This window comes from Rhincodon typus, chromosome 5, assembly GCF_021869965.1.
Source record: "Rhincodon typus isolate 14 chromosome 5, sRhiTyp1.1, whole genome shotgun sequence".
Classification (NCBI taxonomy): Eukaryota; Metazoa; Chordata; class Chondrichthyes; order Orectolobiformes; family Rhincodontidae; genus Rhincodon; species Rhincodon typus.
The window spans coordinates 83151701-83170585 of NC_063336.1; the positions used below are offsets into that span (position 1 = coordinate 83151701).

Sequence of the window (18885 nt, forward strand, 5' to 3'; positions counted from 1 at the left end):
GGCACCATTATAGAATTGATTTGGAGACGCCTTAAGGCAGTTGATAGTTAATAGAGGTCAGTTTGTTATGATCATATTGCATAAAGTATAATTAACTTCCTTTTGAATTTTATTAGAAATTACTTCAGTTTGTGCATGAGATTTATTACAAAGCTTACCTGTCTTTGTTTATGTTATCAAGTGCACTATCCCCTCCAGAATGAGTGATGTCCAAGTGTGCGTCTCCATCAGGAAGTCAGTGACCTTGCAGGGAAAGATTAAAGTTGTGTTGCTATTCCTGTAAGGAAGTTAAATCTCTTCAGTTGTAAATTATATATATGGTATAGTAACTGTATCTAATTAAGCAGAGGCAGGGGTGACAGAGTGTGTTCTGTTGTTCTATTAATTTGTTGTCAATAGTGTCCTGGAGAGTTAACGTCCACCTTGTGTGATGGAATATTATAGGGTTCTATAAAGAATTCTGATAGCTTTTCCTATTTTCCACCTCCTAAATTTAAAATATTTAATGTGAATTAAGATACAGACAACAAGTCACACTCACCTAGAGTTGTAGAATCCCTACTGTGCAGAAAGAGGCCATTCAGACCATCAAGTCCACACTGGCCCTCCGAAAAGCATCCAACCCAGGCCCAGACTCACACCTTATCCCCGTATTTCCCATGGCTAATCCACCTAGCCTGCACATCCCTGCATACAACAGGCAATTTAGCATAGCTAATTGCTCTAACCTGCACATCTTTGGACTGTGGGAAGAAACCGGAGCACTTCAATGTAAACTCCACGTGGACGGTCACCCAAGACTGGAATTAAACTCGTGTCCCTGACGTTGAGAGGCAGCAGTGCTAACCACTGAGCCACTGTGCTGCCCTTTGAACCACTGTGCAGCCTTCACCCATCACTTGTGTGCATATCTTAATAGGCTCCCTACCTGACAAACATATTTTCAAATCGCTCCATGACATCTTCTCCCCTCCCTGTTTCTGTAACCTCCAGCAAACTGAGGGCCCTTTTGGATATCTGCAACTCTCCAATTTTGACCAATTGCACATCGACAATTATCATTGAGTTACTAACATGGCCAGGCTTTTAGCAAACCAGGCTTTAAGTTCTGGAATTCTTGTCTTAAACTTCTCCATTTTTCTTTCCCGTCCCCCTTTAAAATATGCTTTCATGGTTGTGTTAATATCAATTGGCTCAGTGTCCAGTTTTGTTTGGTAAGACATCTGTAAGTTGTCTTCAGATGTTTTTCACTTGTAAATGTGCAATATAAATACAAGTTGTTATTGATGTGAACAAAGTCTAAGGGCTGGAATACCAGTGGTCATTTTGAAGGCTACCGCCCTTCAAATGAGGTTCTGGACCCATAAAGCTGTAAAATCGTAAAGGATATCGACAGAGAGAAACTGTTCTCACTGGGGAAGAAAAGGTTCAGAAACAAAGTTATGTTTTAAGGTGAATCACAAAAAAAACCAGAGTCAACATGAGCATTTTTTATGCAGCACATGTTTAGGATCTGGAATGCGCTACCTGAGAGTCTGTTAGAAGTGGATTCGATCTTAGCTTTTAAAAGGTTATTGGATAATTATCTGAGAGATAAAAATGGAAGATCTATGAGAAAAGTTTAAGACAAGAATTCCAGAACTTAAAGCCTGGTTTGCTAAAAGCCTGGCCACGTTAGTAACTCAGTGATAATTGTCAATGTGCAAGTGGTCAAAATTGGAGAGTTGCAGATATCCAAAAGGGCCCTCAGTTTGCTGGAGGTTACAGAAACAGGGAGGGGAGAAGATGTCATGGAGCGATTTGAAAACATGTTTGTCAGGTAGGGAGCCTATTAAGATATGCACACAAGTGATGGGTGAAGGCTGCACAGTGGTTCAAAGGGCAGCACAGTGGCTCAGTGGTTAGCACTGCTGCCTCTCAACGCCAGAGACACGAGTTTAATTCCAGTCTTGGGTGACCGTCCATGTGGAGTTTACATGGGAGTAGCTGAATTGCACTTTCAAAGAATAGCACAGACATGATGAGCTAAACAGCCTCCTTCTGTGTTTTAACCAGTCTATGAGTCTATAGTGGACTCGATCCTCTTCACCATAATAGTCAGCAGAGAATTACACAAGGTGTTGCCTCTTGACCAAACCACAATGTTTAAGCAATAATCAGAAGAATCGCTCTTGATATGTTTTCCTGGACATTTTTGCCATTTATACAGGATCTTAAATATTGAGTCAACCATGATTTTTTGAACCAAGTTTTCCCCATTGTTAGGAACATTTGTGATATTGCCATTGGCCCCTTTTCTTTTCCCCTGTTAGTGCAGAACTAAAGGAAAAAAATTGGAATGGGCATGGATAATGGTAAGCAAGAAAATTTTGACTATCTATTTTAGTTATATGTATCTTACCAACATCATATCTTTCAGAAATTTCTTTTCGGGTGTGGCAATGTGGGGGCATCCTTGAAATCATTCCCTGTAGTCGGGTAGGTCATGTATTCCGCAAGCAGCATCCCTATACATTTCCAGGAGGCAGCGGTACTGTTTTTGCAAGGTAAATATTTCTGATAATTAAAGTTTGCAGCCTTGTTTTCAGTCCTTTCCATGGTTTGTCCCACTCCCCACATCTGCAACCTCTTCCACTACTGCAACCCCTGGAGATCTCTACATTGCTCCAATTCTGGTTTCTTCCATATCCCAGATTGGGATATGCAGCGAGTCAACTTTGCTGTGAAGCAGACTGTCGATAGTGTGCAGTGAATCAAAATCACTGTGAAGTGGATTGGCGGGAGTCTATAGCAAGTGATCATCCCTGTGAAGTGGACTGAGAGGAATGTGCAACAAGTCAGCATTGCTGTGAAACAATCTGGGAAGCGTGTGCAGCAATCAGCATGACTGTGATGCAGACTGGGAGGAGTGTGCAGGGAGTCAGTATTGCTGTGAAGCAGACTAGAAGGTGTGCAGTGAGTCAGCATCATTTGAGACTAATAATCTTTCTTCCTCTGTGCTTTAACTATTCTGAGATTTCTTTTTCTTTCAGTCCTACATTTCAAGACAGCAATCGATATATTTATGTTAAGTAAGAGTACCAATCCTATGGGACAACGGCAAAGTTGAGCACAGGTGCATCTGAACAATGAGCTGAATGACAGTGCAGGCATGAGGGGCTGAATGACCGTGGTCATGGATTGAAGTGCCACACACAGCCTCACGCACAAAGGTCTAAGCTGACGGTCCACAGGGACTTTAATCTGAGGTCCTGTCAGGAGGAAATTAAGAGAAAGGAGCAGCGTGGATCTTGAAGTTGCTCCTGGGATTGCAGGCTTAGTTAAAGATTTATTATATATTTTTTACTGTTTTACATTATAGTTTACTAATATAAGTTTTTTTTCCATTTTGTTTTATTAACATTAGAAAAAACAAAAGAAGTTGGAATTTTTTTTCAAACAGTCTTCTTTAAAAAAACTTTTTAAGGGTCTACAGTGAACGGCTGAGTTTTTTTTATTCTTAATTCAGAAATTTTAAAAAGTCTATATGTATTTTAGAGGACTTTTTTTGAACAAAATCAAACATTTTTTTAAAATAAGGAGTTTTTTTTTGTTCCGGAGAATCCCATATGTGGTCAGCTCCGGAGAAGGTTTTTTCCTTCTTCGGGGAACTTATTGAAAAGGAATCATTTTTATTCAGTTAATCAGCTAAGTGGTTGATTTTATTTAATTTTTATTTGTTTGATATAGTTTTTTTTCTATTTTAACTTTATTTTCCTTAGATAATGAAAGGTTGTTTATTTTATATATAAGGTGTTACTGTAACATTTTTTTAGGCTTAATTTTATTAAGGCAATGTATAAGGTACATGGTGAGATGGCTAGTAGATTTAGAAAAGTTATTACCCAACAGGATCAGTCAGATAGATGGGTGACTGTCAGGAAAGGTAAGAAGTTACTTCAGAAGTCTCCAGTGGCTATTTCTCTATCAAATAGATATTCAGTTTTTGGAACAGTTGAAGGGGATAATCTGTATGAGGAAAATTGAAGGGCCAGTTGTTGGACACTTGGAACGATTCTTATGTTAGGCAGCGTTTGACAAGATTTAATAGAATTATTGTTATAGGGGACTGTCCTGTCAGTACAGAAACAGGCAATTCTATGGCAGTGAGCGTAAATTTAGGATGGATTGTTGCTTTCCTGGTGCTATGATTAAGGATGTTTCTAAACGTTTCAAACATATTGTTAAAGGTGAGATTGAGAAGCCAGGAATTATTGTACACTTTAGTAGAACTGACACTTTAGACAAAAGATTGAAGCAGTACAGAGTGAATTTAAGGGATTAGGTAGAAGATTAAAAAGAAGACCTTAAAAGTAGTAATTTCTGCTTTACTCTCAAAGTCAAATTCAAACGAGGAAAGGAGCAAAAGGTTAAAGGAGATAAATCAATGGCTGAAGAGCTGGTGTATTGTTCAGGGATTCAGGTTTTGCAAAATTGGAATGTCTTTTGGGATAGAAAAGACCTGTTCAAAATGGATGGGTCTTACCTAAATTGGAAAGAGACCACTATCTTAGCAGGGAGATTTGCTCGTTTTATTAAGGGAGACTTTAAGGGAGGCAACTAGAGGAATTCTGAGTAGCAGTGTAAATGGAAGGATTGATGGGGTAGGTTCTGAATGTGAGAAGAGCACATCTGAAGAACTAAATTGCATTATTTCAATGCAAGGGGTCTTACAGGTAAGGCTGATGAACTCAGGGCATGTTTAAAAGCATGGAATTGGGATGTTGTAGCTATTACAGAAACCTGGCTAAGAGATGGACAAGACTGGCAGCTCAATGTTCCTGGATGCTGTAGGAAGGATAGAAAAGGAGGCAAGAAAGGAGGGGGTGTGGCGTTTTTGATTAAGGAATATGTTATTGCTGTAACTAGGGAAGATATTTCTGAAAAATCGTCCAGTGAAAATATATGGGTAGAAATTACAAATAAGAAAAGAAAGATCACTTTGATGGGATTGTACTATAGGTCCCCCAATTGTAAGACAGAAATTGAGAAACAAATATGTAGAGAGATCTCGGATATATGTAAGCATAATAAAGTTGTAATAATGAGGAATTTTAATTTTCCAAACATTAACTGGGATTACCATAATGTTAAAGGTTTGGATGATGAAGAATTTATCAAATGTGCTCAAGAAAATTTTCTTTATCAATATGTGGATGCTTCTACTAGAGAAGGAACAAAACTAGACCCTCTTTTGGGCAATAAGGCAGGGTAGGTGACTGAAATAAAAGTGGGGGAACACTTTGGGCCTAGTGATCATAATTCTATGAGTTTCAACATGGATATGGAAAAGGATAATCCTTACATAAGAGTTAAAGTTTTTCAATGGAAAAGGCAAATTTTAATGGTATGAGACAAGAACTTTCAAAAGTTGATTGGAGTAGACTGTTCGCAGCTAAAGGGCGTCTGACAAGTGAGACATGTTTAAAAGTGCGATGACAAGAGTTCACAGACATTTTGTTTCTGTTGGAGTGAATGGTAAAGCTGGTAAGATTAAGAAACAATGGATGAATAAAGATATAGGGGTTCTAGTCAAGAATAAATGAGAATTTTTTTTAGATCCAGACAACTTGGTTCAATTGAATCTCTTAAACAATATAAAGAATTTAGGGGCGTTCTTAAGAGAGAAATCAGGAAGGCAAAGAGGTGCTTTGAGATAGCGTTGGCAGATAAGGTTAAGGATAATCCAAAGACATTCTACAAATACACTAAGAACAAGAGGGTAACTACAGAGAGGATTGGGCCCGTTTAAGATCAAGGAAGTTGTCTTTATGTTGAACCTCAGGAGACGGTAGAGATACTAAATGAATATTTTGTGTCAGTTTTTACTGTGGAGGAAGAAATGGAGTCGAGAGAATGCAGAGAAATAAACTTTGATGTTTTAAAAACAGTTCACATTACAGAAGAGGAAGTTCAGGAGGTCTTAGAGAATATAAAAGTGGATAAATCTCTGGGACTTGATCTAATGTATCCCAGAATGTTGTGGGAAGTAAGGGAGGAAATTACGAGATCCCGTGCAACAATGTTTGCATCATCTATAACTACGGGTGAGGTGCCTGATGACCCAAGGGTGGGTAATATTGTACCTTTGTTTAAGAAATATTGTAATGAGGAACTGGGGAACTATAGACCTGTGACACTGACTTCAGTTGTGGGTAAATTATTGGAGTTGATTAAAAAAGATAGGATTTACAGACATTTAGAGAGACAAAAATTGCTTAGGGATAGTTGGCATGGTTTTGTGTGAAGAAAATCATGTCCCACAAACTTGATTGAGTTTTTTGAGGAAATTACCAAAAGGATTGATGGCAGTGCAGTAGACTGTTTATTTGGATTTTAGTAAAGCCTTTGACAAGGTTCCACATGGCATTCTAATTAGTAAAGCTGGACCACATGGAATTCAGGGTGAGCTTACCAACTGGATACACAACTGGCTTGATGGCAGGAGACAGAGAGTAATGGTGGAAGGTTGCTTTTCGGACTGGAGGCCTGTGACCAGCGGTGTTCCACAGGGATTGGTTCTGGGTCTTCTTTTGTTTGACATCTATATAAATGATTTGGATGAGAATATAAACGGCATGGTTAGTAAATTTGTGGATGACACCAACGTTGGTGGCATTGTAGATGGTGAAGAAAGTTTTCTAAGATTACAAAGGGATCTTGATCAAATGGGTCACTGGGCTGAAAAATGGCAGATTGAGTTCAATCTGGATAAATGCAAGGTATTGCATGTTAGTACAAAAAAACAAGGGTAGGATTTATACAATTAATGGTAATTAATGGTAGGGCCTTGGGTAGTGTTGTAGAACAGAGGGACCAAGGGGTGCAGGTACATAATTCTTTAATGTTTACCTCACATACAGACAGGATGGTTAAAAAGGCATTTGGCACATTTGCCTTCATTGCTCAGTCCTATGAGTATTGGATTTGGGATGTTATGTTGAGGTTGTACAGGACATTGGTGAGGCCTCTTCTGGAGTCATGTAACTAGTTCTGGTTGCCCTATTATAGGAAGAATATTATCAAGCTGGAGAGGGTTCAGAAGAGATTCACCAGGATATTGCTGGGAATGGAAGGTTTGATTTATAAGGAAGGTCTGGATAGGCTGAGACTTTTTTCACTGGAGTGTAGGAGGTTGAGAGGTGACCTGAAAGAAGTTTATAAAATAATGAGAGGTATAGATAGAGTTGATAGTGTTTGTCTTTTACCTAAGATGGGGAATATCAAGACAAGGGGGCACATTTTATAGGTGAGAGGAGAGAGATTTTAAAAACACATAAGAGGCAAATTTTTTACATAGAGAGTGATTTGCGTGTGGAATGAACTTCCTGATGAAGTGGTGGATGTGGACACAATTACAACATTTAAAAGCCATTTGGATAGATAAATGAATTGGAAAGGTTTGGAGGGTTATGGGCCAGGAGCAGGCAGGTGGGACTAGTTTAGTTTGGGATTATGTTCGGCATGTACAGGTTGGACTGAAGGGTCTGTTTCTGTGCTGTATGACCCCTATTTCTGTGGTCTGATGTATGCACCAATCCAACTTTTCTGCCTCTGTAGTATTATTGTACTGATTTGAAAGTACTGCACAGTAAACAATTAATACTGTTCCAGCGCATCATATTTTCAGTAATACCTTTCAATGGTTTCATGAATGTAATCTGAATCTCTTTAATGAAATGCTGTTCCTTTAAGAGTTAATTTTTATTAAGTTAATTATCTTTTAGACACTTGGCAGGAAATATTAAAAAAGAAATGTTTTAATATTTTCCAAAAGAAATACACGCAGGGCAGCAGAAGTTTGGATGGATGAATTCAAAAATTTCTATTATGCAGCAGTGCCTTCAGCTCGAAATGTGCCATTCGGCAAGTAAGTAACATTCATCTCATGTTAATTTGTGTTTATTGCATATCTTTTGCTCTGCTCCATTGAAAGATGCAGTATAGGCAATGTTTATGTAACTTAGTTCAGAGTTGACTCCACTTGAATCCTTAACCCACATATATTTACACATACATTTTACAAATTGATTTGCTCAGGACTCTCTTGAGAGGTAAATACAAGTGCTTCATTGTGTTGATTCTGTCATAAGTTGTAGTTTGTGCCAGTGGTACTGAGTGCTAAGCTGCTATTGTGTGCTTATCCAGTTTTGAAATTTTCAAGTGGCCATCAGTTTTAATGGCTTTTCTGGGGGAAATATTCTAGATTTTCACTGTGAAGAAGTATTTTCTGACACCATTCCTGAACAACCTAGCTCAAATTTTAAGGTTGTACCCTTTGTTGTAGAGTCACTCACCAGACAAAATAACAGTTTAACAAGATTAATGAGGAGGAGGGGAAAAGTGTAGGAGAAACAAAACAGATCATCATAAATCAAGAGAAGTCATAACCCAGAAGATTTCCCAGCCGACAGTGTCATGGCTCATGTACGCAGGAATTACTAGATAAGAGAAAAACATGATCCGTCTAGTTCTCCTTCTGCCATCCTTGTGGTTGTGCATTATAGCAGTAATCTTGAACAACCGAAACGTTGACTCTGTTTCTTCCTTCACAGATGCTGCCAGACCTGCTGAGCTTTTCTAGCAACTTTGTTTTTGTTCCTGATCACAGCATCCGCAGTTCTTTCAGTTTTCATAGCAGTAATCTTGTTCAGTAATTCCCCTTTAGGGAAGGAAACCTGCCCCATACATGAGACCCACAGCAACATGGTGACTCCTATCTATCTCGGAAATGGCCTATCAAAGCACTATGAGAAAAGTCAAATCAGAGTAAGCCAGACAGGCCATCTGGTATTGACCTGGGCACCAGAAGCAACAAACGCATATCCAATCCAGTTGGCCTTGCAAAGTTTCTCATACTAATGTCTGAGAACTTGTGCCAAAATTGGGAAAGCTGTCCTATGAATTAGTCAAACAATAATTTGACATAGTTAAAACCACCAAATTATACTTTACACTCTTGACACTGGATTCCATGAAGCCTGTCAACATCAGTTCAAACATAGATAAGGAAGCTGACTATCACTTTCTGCCTTCCCTCAACCGATGAATAAGAACTCCCTCTTGTTTGGACGAGGAACTTCATCGTCTATCATCAAGGGTGGTTGGATAGCACCACTACTGACCGAGCTTACTGAGTCTTGAACAGCGTGTCAGCCGGACTGGGCCTGGAGCAGGTAGTGAAAAAAACCAACCTGAGGGAGAAAGCTACTTGACGTTGTCCTCACCAGTTTATCTCTTGCAAATTTATCTGTCCATGACAGAATTGATAGGAGTGACCACTGCACCTTCAAGTGGAGATCAAAGTCCCATCTTTTCATTGAGAATACCCTCCTCCATCTTATGTAGCTGTACCACAGTCCTACGTGGGATTACTTGAGAACAGAACTTGCAGTGCAAAACCATGCATTCATGAGGTGCTGTGGGTGATTGGCAGTAGCAGAATGTATTGTTTGGCATATCTCTCACTCTACCATTACTGTCAAATTAGAGAGTCCTGAATCAATAAAGGGTAAGGTAGGAGCCTTAAAATGAGGTGCTAACCTGGTAAACTTACAACACCAGACTCCCTATAGCAGCATAAGACATGGGCAATTAATAGAGTTAAAGTGATTGCATAATCTGCAGATCAGACCAGAGCTCTGTAGTTCTACTATATCTGTTCATGAATGGTGGCGGACAAATAATGGGAAGAGAAGGTTCCACAAACACGTCCATATTTAAAGATGGAGAAACCCAATAGGTCAATACAAAGGACGAGACTGATGCACTTGCAACCATTTTCAGCTAGATTTTCTAAGCGCATGATCCATCTTATCCCCTTCCTTAAGTTTCCACTATCACAGACAATGCTGCACACGTGCAGTCATTCCGATATTCCGCACCAATTTCAGCATTGACTTCTGGTTCCAGAAGCTGCTGTGTGCAAGGGCTTTGAAGGCCCTTGCAACTGCTAAGAAAGATAGAGGAAAAGCTGATCACAGATTCCTGATTTTAATCAATTCAGTTCACTTCTTGTGATATTGAGAAAAGGTTGAGTACACGCAATAAGGTTGAGGCATGGGCCCTGACCACATCTTCACAGGACCCCTGAAATCTTGTGCTCAGAACTAGCCATGCCGTTAGCCACACTGTTCCAGCACAGCTACAACACAGTAGTCAATACACAGTAGACTGCTGTCAACCAGTAGTGGGCAAGTCCATTCCAGCTGATTACCACCCCCTTAGTCTACTCTCAGTGATCGTCTGAATTATAGATGGTATTAACTGATGTTCAGTTTGTTCTGCCAGGACTACTCTGCTCCATACTTCATGATTGCTTTGGTCCAAACATGGACAAACGAGTAAATTTTAGATGTGAGGCAGGAGTTGACTGCCCTTAATATCAAGGCTGAATTATACAAAAACTGAAACTGAGCAGGAAATTATATGCTGGCTGAAGCAATACTTAACAAAAGAAGATGATTATTGAAGGCAGATATTCTCAGCCCAAGATATTGTGCCCTTGACCCAACCATCTTCAACTGCTTCACCACTGATTTTTCCGTCCTCCATAACACCGTAAGTATGAATGTTAACTGAGGTAACACAAGGGTAATTAGGGATAGGCAATAAATGCTGACCTTGTTAGTTACAAAGGCATCCCATCAATTGCTGCTGCTTGTAGCTATTCTTGACAAAAGATCTGCTGCCATGCTCATCTATCTTGTGCCATCTTTGCATATTCAGTGTAGCTCACCTACACCCTCTCTGTGACAGACATCATCTAACTGCAACGGCTGACCTCTTTCTCTTCTGTCCTCTTCTTGGCCCTTTAGAAGAGATCTCTCTGGCTTTTCAATTCTAAACAAATGGCTGAAAAACTGACATTTTCATTTCCTGATGTCGCTTTGTAGGAGTTTATTTTTGTCTCTTGCAAATTCAGGTACTTCTTTGATTATCTTATGATCTGTATATGAAATTTTTAGCTCGCTTCTTAGCATCCATATTTCAGAGGTCTCTGTATTTTCCATATATCTTTGCTCATTGTCTAGATTTCTGAGGCATTCAGGAAAGTGAATGGAGTGTACAGTCGATTCTGCTATAACGCGATAGTTGCATTCCTACGCAATAAATATGTTATAGAAAATCATGCTATAGAAATAATGGGGCCTATAGGAAAAGCGGGGTTAAGGACAGACCACCAAAAAAATGACTCAAAAGCCGAACACAAAGGATAACACCGTTTGAATAAATGTTTAATTCATATGTAATAATGAAATGAAAGTAAATTTAACACCTTACCTTGGAAAGAATGTCAAGATGACTTGATGGGAGAGGAGGTTTTGAGATTGCTCTGTTGTTAATGCAGGGGTTGAAGGTCGTCGTCATCATCATCATCATCATCATCATCACCTTCAGGTGCAGTTTTAGTTGCAGGGTTAGGGCGAAAAATAGTAAATCCAGAAGTGGATGGCTGTGGTTCATTGTCTTCTGACTGTTTCTTGGGGGTTGGCTTAAAAATGACATTCAGATTTTGCTGCTTTGCCCTTTTTCTTCTTTCATGAAGAAGCTGTTCATAGGGTGCCAAATAAGATCCTATTCCATGAAAGAAGGCATTGGCACCCAGCAGCACAGTCATGTGATCCTTTGCCACCTTAAAGCCTGGAGCGTGTGCTTCATTTGTAGAAATGTAAGTTCCTGATGGCATTCACTCCAGTATAAACCTGTCTCATCCATATTGAAAATTTGATCTACGTTGTAGCCTTCGTTGTCAATTAATTTTTTTACTACTGGAGGAAATGCCATCGCGTACTCCTTGTCTGCTTCGCCACATAACTTTATGTTATGAAAAGCATAGCAATTCTTAAAACCAGCAAACCAGGCACTGCTCACACACAAGGCAGACGAATCTGCAGGATTGTCAGCTTTTTTTTGTTAGATCTTCATAAATTGATAAGGCTTTCTCTTTTTTGGTGAGAAAGGTGGTCCCAGATCACTTTTTTGTTTGACCTTCTATCCACAAACTTAGAAGCCGCTCCATCTCCTCAAGTTCCTTTGTCTGTGACCTCACAGATTTGTTTACACTCTGACTTGTTATAGCAATGCGGCTTACTTTAGTCTTCTCTGCGTTGTCTCCTTTATTCCTGTTATGTGAACTATATCACATGTTCTCTCATTGCGCTCAAAACACTTTAGAATCATAGAATCCCTACAGTGTGGCAACAGGCCCTTCGGCCCAAGAAATCCACACCGAACCTCAGAGCATCCCACCCAGACCCATCCCCCTATAACCCACGTAATCTACACCTCCCTGAACACTACGGGCAATTTAGCATGGCCAATCCATCTAACCTGCACATCTTTGGACTGTGGGAGGAAACCAGAGCACCCGGAGGAAACCCACGCAGACATGGGGAGAATGTGCAAACTCCACACAGTCGCCCGAGGCTGGAATCAAACCCAGGTCCTTGGCGCTGTGAGGCAGCAGTGCTAACTACTGTGCCACCGTGCCGCCCTTTAGATCATCTAGCTTCTCTTCCAGTGTTATAGCCTTTCTTTTATGCTCACTACCCACAATTTTATCACCAGGATGCTTATTGCTAACGTTCTTATCACTTTGTCCTCGCATCTTTGTGGATAATACGGCAGAATTTGCAAAAAAACCCCAAAAATCATGGAGTATTGTACCACTCTCAGAAAGCGCTTCATGACAAAGTCTGCAAAATGATCACATGATGCCGGTGCAGAGAATCTTTTGGCGCTAACATTGCGCGTATTCAGGATAAAGCCTGCGAAACGATCATGTGAGGCCAGTGCAGAGACTCTTTCAGCACTGACATTGCACATGCTCAGGACAAAGCCTGCAAAACGACCATGTGATGTCGACGCATACTCCTCTGTGCACCAAAGAAATCGTGTTACAGCCAACACAAGTTCGCTTTTTAGAAATAATGTTCCCTCATTCATCAGTCATGTTATAGCCGGAACATGCTTTATAGCAAAACTGACTGTACTATCTTTGAGTTTTCTTCCTTGTGACAAGCTTGAGTCATCTTTGTTGTAAATAAAACGTTAAACTTCATGAAATAATGTCTGGCCATCTGTTTTCTTCTTCTAACTCCTGCATCACATCTTCTATTATCATTTGTTGTAAGAAGTAAACTTATCTGCTTGTGCTGGTGTGATGCCATCCACCTCTATTTCTATTCTAGCTTTTTCTAATGTAATCCTTCAAACTGGTATTGTTTTGTCTTTTTCTTTCATATTTGATGTATATTCTAAACTTTGAGATTTTACTTGATCTACAATATTTTGTTGGGCCTCTTTTGATTCTGCACTTTACTGCTGTGTTGTTAGCATATTTGCTACATTTTTGCCTCCATTTATACCCCAGGACTGTATCTAATTCTTTCAATACTTATCTCTGTGTATACATTGAATTTTTGATGATTGTGCACAGCCTTGTCAGACACCTCTCTTCACTTTTTGAAATAGATCTAATTGTACCTCTCCCAGCTTAATGTTCACTATTTGTTCTCAATATAGGCTCTGTATAAATCTCATCTTTATGTCATTGTTGCATTTCAGCCACGTCTACTATGTTCTGATTAACACTATCAGATAGGCAATGAAGCAGATATAAATGTTCTTGTCTAATTTTAGATATTTATTGAAGATTGTTCTTAGATTAAGTACCATCCCTTAAATACCATCCCTTTTTCCTACTCAGATCTAAATCCAGACAGTGTCTCACCAGTCTTTACTTCATATGTGTTATTTTTATATTTAGGCAAACTGTAGGTGTTCCAAGTGACTTGAGGCATTTGTTATTTGTTAAATTACCTAAGAAACCTAAAGCAATGCAGTGCAATCATTTTAGAACTATTCACTTAATGAGTTATCTCATTAAAGTGATCTTGAAAACAATGATGGAAAGAAAGCACGTTGAAGCAGAGATCCCATGAACAAGGAAAAGATTTCACAAAGTTGTTGGTTAATCATAGCAATCCATCTCCGTTAAGTAGTCTACAATAAATCCAGTCTTGAGGCAAACAAAAGAATGGAGGTTCAATGTACCTTAGCTGGCCAACACTGTTCAGGGTTTTATAAACCATTTCAATTTTAATTTGTCTGTATGATCTGTTTCAAAGGTCCAAATAACTTGCAAGCTTGAGCTATTGAAGGAGAATACTGAACTGCACTTTGGAATTACATCTTCCTTTGTTATTTAATGATGACTTTTTAAATTTGACTTTGCAGTATAGTACTGAGAAAATACTGCAAAAGAGATGCTAAACTGAGGCCCTATTTGCTCCCTTTGGATGGAAAAGATCCACCTGGCATTATTTCAAGATGATCAAAAATTATCCCTGGTGTCCTAAACTGTATTTCTTCCTGAATGAACATCATTAAAGTAGATTATCGGATGATTATCTTATTGTTTGTGGAAGTTTTCACCACACAACTTGACTGATATGTTTCCTACATTACAATGTGATTGAACTTTAAAAGTATTTAATTGACTGTAAAGCACTTAAGGGTTTCCTGAGGATGTGAAAGGTGCTAAATAAATGTTTTCATTTATTTCCAGTATTCAGAGCAGGTTAGAACTGAAGAAGAAATTGGCCTGTAAACCATTTAAGTGGTACTTGGAAAATGTTTATCCTGAGCTAAGGTAGGTTATGCATTCAGTTCTGAATAACTCTTATCCCTGGCACTGTAAACTATTTGTCCCTGTTGTTTGCTACAGTTCTGTATCATAACGAGCTCTGAATAAGTTTCAAGCATTTAACCTGCACTGTTCACGGAAATTCTTTCTCCAAACACTTCCAAAAGTGAGCTAGAACCTCATTTTATGGAACAGGTTTCCTGACTGAGGTTTTATGTAATGCAACACCTATATACTTTCCAGAGACCTTCAAAGAGATCTTCAGGCAAACTTTTATCTTGTCTGAAGAAGTCCCTGTTACTTTTTCCAACATCAGTGCCCGCTATTTATTGGTGTTTATGTGAACGTGATTTGCCCACTATGTATGGTGCAGCACTATGGGGTATAATGGGGTAGCACTATGATAGACCTTAACTGTATCATTGACATCTACTCGACAATATGGAAAATCGCTCAAGTATGCCTTATACCTAAAAAGCAGGGCAAACCCAGCCCACCAATTATCATCCAATCAGTAAAGTGATTGAAGGTGTTATCAACACTGCTATAAAGCAAAACTCGCTGAGCAATAACCTGCTCAGTGATGCCCAGTTTGGGTTCCACCAGGGCCACTCAGCCCCTGACCTCATTACAGTCTTAGTTCGAACATGGACAAAAATGCTGAATTCCAGAGGTGAGGTGAGAGTGACAGCCCTTGACATCAAGGCTGCATTTGACTGAGTGTTGTATCAAGGAGTAGCAAAACTGAAGTCAATGGGAATCAAGGGTAAAACTTTCCACTAGTTGGAGTCATGCCTGGCACATAGGAACATAGTTGTGGTTGTTGGAGATCTGTTGTCTCACCTCCAGGATAACTGCAGGAGTTCCTCAGGGTAGTGGCTAGGCCTAACCATCTTCAGCTGCTTCATCAATGACCTTCCCTTCACCATAAGGTCAGAAGTGGGGATGTTTGCTAATGATTGCACAATGTTTAGCATCATTCCCAACTCCTCAGATACTGAAGCAGTCGGTGTTCAAATGCAACAAGATCTGGATGATATTCAGGCTTGGTTTGGAAAGTGTCAAATAAGAATTCAAGACATGCCAGACAATGACCTCCAATAAGAGACAATCTAGCCGCTGCCCCTTGACTTTCAATAGCATTACTATCACTGAATCCCCCACTGTCAACATCCTGGACATTGCCATTGACCAAAAACTCACTGGACTTGCCAAATAAACACAGTGGCTACAAGAGCAGGCCAGAGGCTAGGAATATTGCAGCAAGTAGCTCACCTCCTAACTTCCCAAAACCTGTCCACCATTTACAAGGCACAAGTGCGGAGTGTGATGGAATACTCCCCACTTGCCTGGATGACAACACCAACAACACTCAAGAAACTTTACACAGTCCAGGACAAAGTAGCCTACTTGATTGGCACCACATCCACAAACGTCCACTCCTTCCACCAACAATGCTCAGTAGCAGCAGTGTGTACTATCTACAAAATACACTGCAGAAATTCACTGAAGATCCTGAGACAGCACTTTCCAACCTATGACCACTTCTATCCAGGTGGATAAGGGCGGCAGATCATGCACTGTGGAAACAGGCCCTTCGGCCCAACAAGTCCACACCAAACCTCAGAGCATCCCCCTATAACCCACCTAATCTACACATCCCTGAACACTATGGGCAATTTAGCATGGCCAATCCACCTAGCCCGCACGTCTTTGGACTGAGGGAGGAAACAGGAGCACCCGGAGGAAACCCACGCAGACACAGGGAGAATATGCAAACTCCACACAGTCGCCTGAGGGTGGAATCAAACCCGGGTCCCTGGTGCTGTGAGGATGCAGTGCTGACTACTGAGCCACCGTGCCGCCCCACATACGGGAATATCACCACTTGCAAGTTCCCCTCCAAGCCACTCACCATTCTGACTTGGAAGTGTATTGTTGTTCCTTCATTGTCATGGGTCAAAATCCTGGAATTCCCTTCCTGACAACATTGTGGATACACCTACAGCAAATGGACTGCAGCAATTCAAGAAGACAGCTTACCACCACCTTCTCAGGGGAAACTGTGAATGGGCAATAAATGCCATACTTAATGCCATCTGTATCCCACACCACCGAGCAGAGAACTCAAGCACACAAAAGATAATTGAATTTGTTTGTTCCTGCATTCAATGGACTTTAATGTGATATGAGCCAATAGAGTGCACAACTGCTTCTGCTCAAATAAATAGAATATTTAAGAAGCAACTTCAGAATTAAATAAATGAAAAAGTTTACCCTTTGATGTAAGCATCTGCTAAATTGAAATAGGAGAGACTGGAATAATTTAGTAGATAACATTCACCTTCCTTTTTTGGTTCATAGCAATACATTTGAGTAAGTTTGAGGCACTTAATGTTGGAGTGTTACATACAGAGAAGTTTTATTGATATATAAAACATATCAGTTTAACTGAAAATACAGAGCAGTTCTGGAAAAGTCATACCTGACTCAAAATGTTAACTCCGTTTCTCTCTCCACACATGCTGCTAGTCCTGCTTTGTTTTGCCACCGTTTTCTGTTTTTGTTTCAGATTGCCAGCATCTGCAATATTTTGCTTTTATCACGGAGAGAGCAGCTTTAGTTTTCAATACCTTTCAAACCTTCTCAAGAGCTGTTGAAAATCATTCTCTTTTATATACATTAAATTTCACCTACATCAAAGATACATGTCATGGATAAGACTTTTATTCCCAAATAGCTTAAAGGCAATATATTGACACAAATAGTTGCAGTGGCGCAGTTCAAAGCTCCTTTCCTCAAACAAACCTTCGACTTAACTGTTCCTGGCTCCTTTTGAAGAGATGACTATCTTGATCATTATCTTTTTATACTGTGGTTAATATGTCCCTCTACCTAATTATTATTCATTCCCTCAAAAGTGTACCATAATCACTTATGACAGACAGACTTCATTACTGTCCCTTTTTTCTTTGCTTAAGCACTTCTTATACGTGATGCTCAAACACTAAAAGCAAAAGACAAGTCATGCTTTTATACTTTACATCCATCCAAGTTTATCTTGAAAAGTCAGTTGCTCTAAGACATAAAGTTTGATTGGTAACCCTCAATCGCCAACATCAGTGTTCAACATTTAACTCTTGAGGATATGTAGCAAGAGTTATTGTGACTGGCACTGGTATGGTGGACATTGAACTTTACTGTTTTCCATTTGGTATGTAAAGAAAGGAAGAAAGAAGTCCAAGTTAAATCTGAGTGTATGTACTTCCTGCTGGGTGGTCACACTGTGCAGAGACAAGCTTAACAATAAGTAGCGGCACCACCCTGTGTAGAAAATGGTACAAGAAGAAATAACAGATTAAAAAAGCATATGGGGGGAGGGGAGGAACCAGCACCAGATGGAAAATGCTTCAACATCCTACTATTCATGTGTGTATATAGGAGCGTTTTTCTTGACCTGGGACAAAGACTCAGGAGGCAGGCAGGATTGAAGCAAGTGGAAAATGTTTATTCAAGCAGAAACTGGTTTATGCAGAGAGACGCCCAAATGATATTCCCCGAATCTGGCTTTGGAAGATAGCTCAATGTTGCACCCTCTGCTTTTACATTTTGTGTTACAGTAATCAAGTACAACATAGTCATCATTGTTTCCCTTAATTCAAACACCTAATCCTGTGGGACCTCTAATCAGTGATGGGCACTTCCATGGACAGCCCCAGGTTCCCATGATCTTATGGTATTAGCTGGACACTGTAATCCCTAGGTCTTTGGATCTTACCATGCATCCTATTCATTCACATTCCAAGAGTTCAATGGCTATACTTCATCGTGTCTTTCTCAGACTTGTTTATCTGTACGGACAGCTCAAACTCTATTACCCATTGTATTTTGGTGCTGTCTTTTATCACATTCAGTTACTCTTTTTATTTTCCCACTATCTCAATTACATAATGTAAAAATAAAAAGTCAGTTAGTTTTAACTAATTGCTATAAGGTTAACTTCTGTTATAAAGTTAATTATAAGTCTAACGTTATATAATTACTTCTACTGTCAGCATTTTGTAATTTATGGGTTGTGATCCATCTATCTTGTTCTGGGCATAAGAGAAGGTATCTTCTACAGCTAGTTAATCTTTACATCTAAGCTTAAATTTTTTTTTAAGGCTTGTATTATATTCTGGTTATGTATTGAAACC

At 39.6% G+C, this 18885-nt stretch overlaps 1 protein-coding gene across 1 annotated transcript in view; it reads left to right on the forward strand.

Annotated features, from left to right (window-relative positions):
• galnt2 (UDP-N-acetyl-alpha-D-galactosamine:polypeptide N-acetylgalactosaminyltransferase 2) overlaps nucleotides 1-18885 on the forward strand; it is a gene marked incomplete at its 5' end in the record, with an annotated part of 40496 nt that overhangs the window by 12420 nt on the left and 9191 nt on the right. Inside the window, 3 exons of the mRNA XM_048597081.1 lie at nucleotides 2420-2546; nucleotides 7817-7909; nucleotides 14612-14695. Of these exons, the coding sequence (XP_048453038.1) occupies nucleotides 2420-2546; nucleotides 7817-7909; nucleotides 14612-14695 (304 nt within the window). The remainder of the gene's footprint in view (nucleotides 1-2419; nucleotides 2547-7816; nucleotides 7910-14611; nucleotides 14696-18885) is intronic.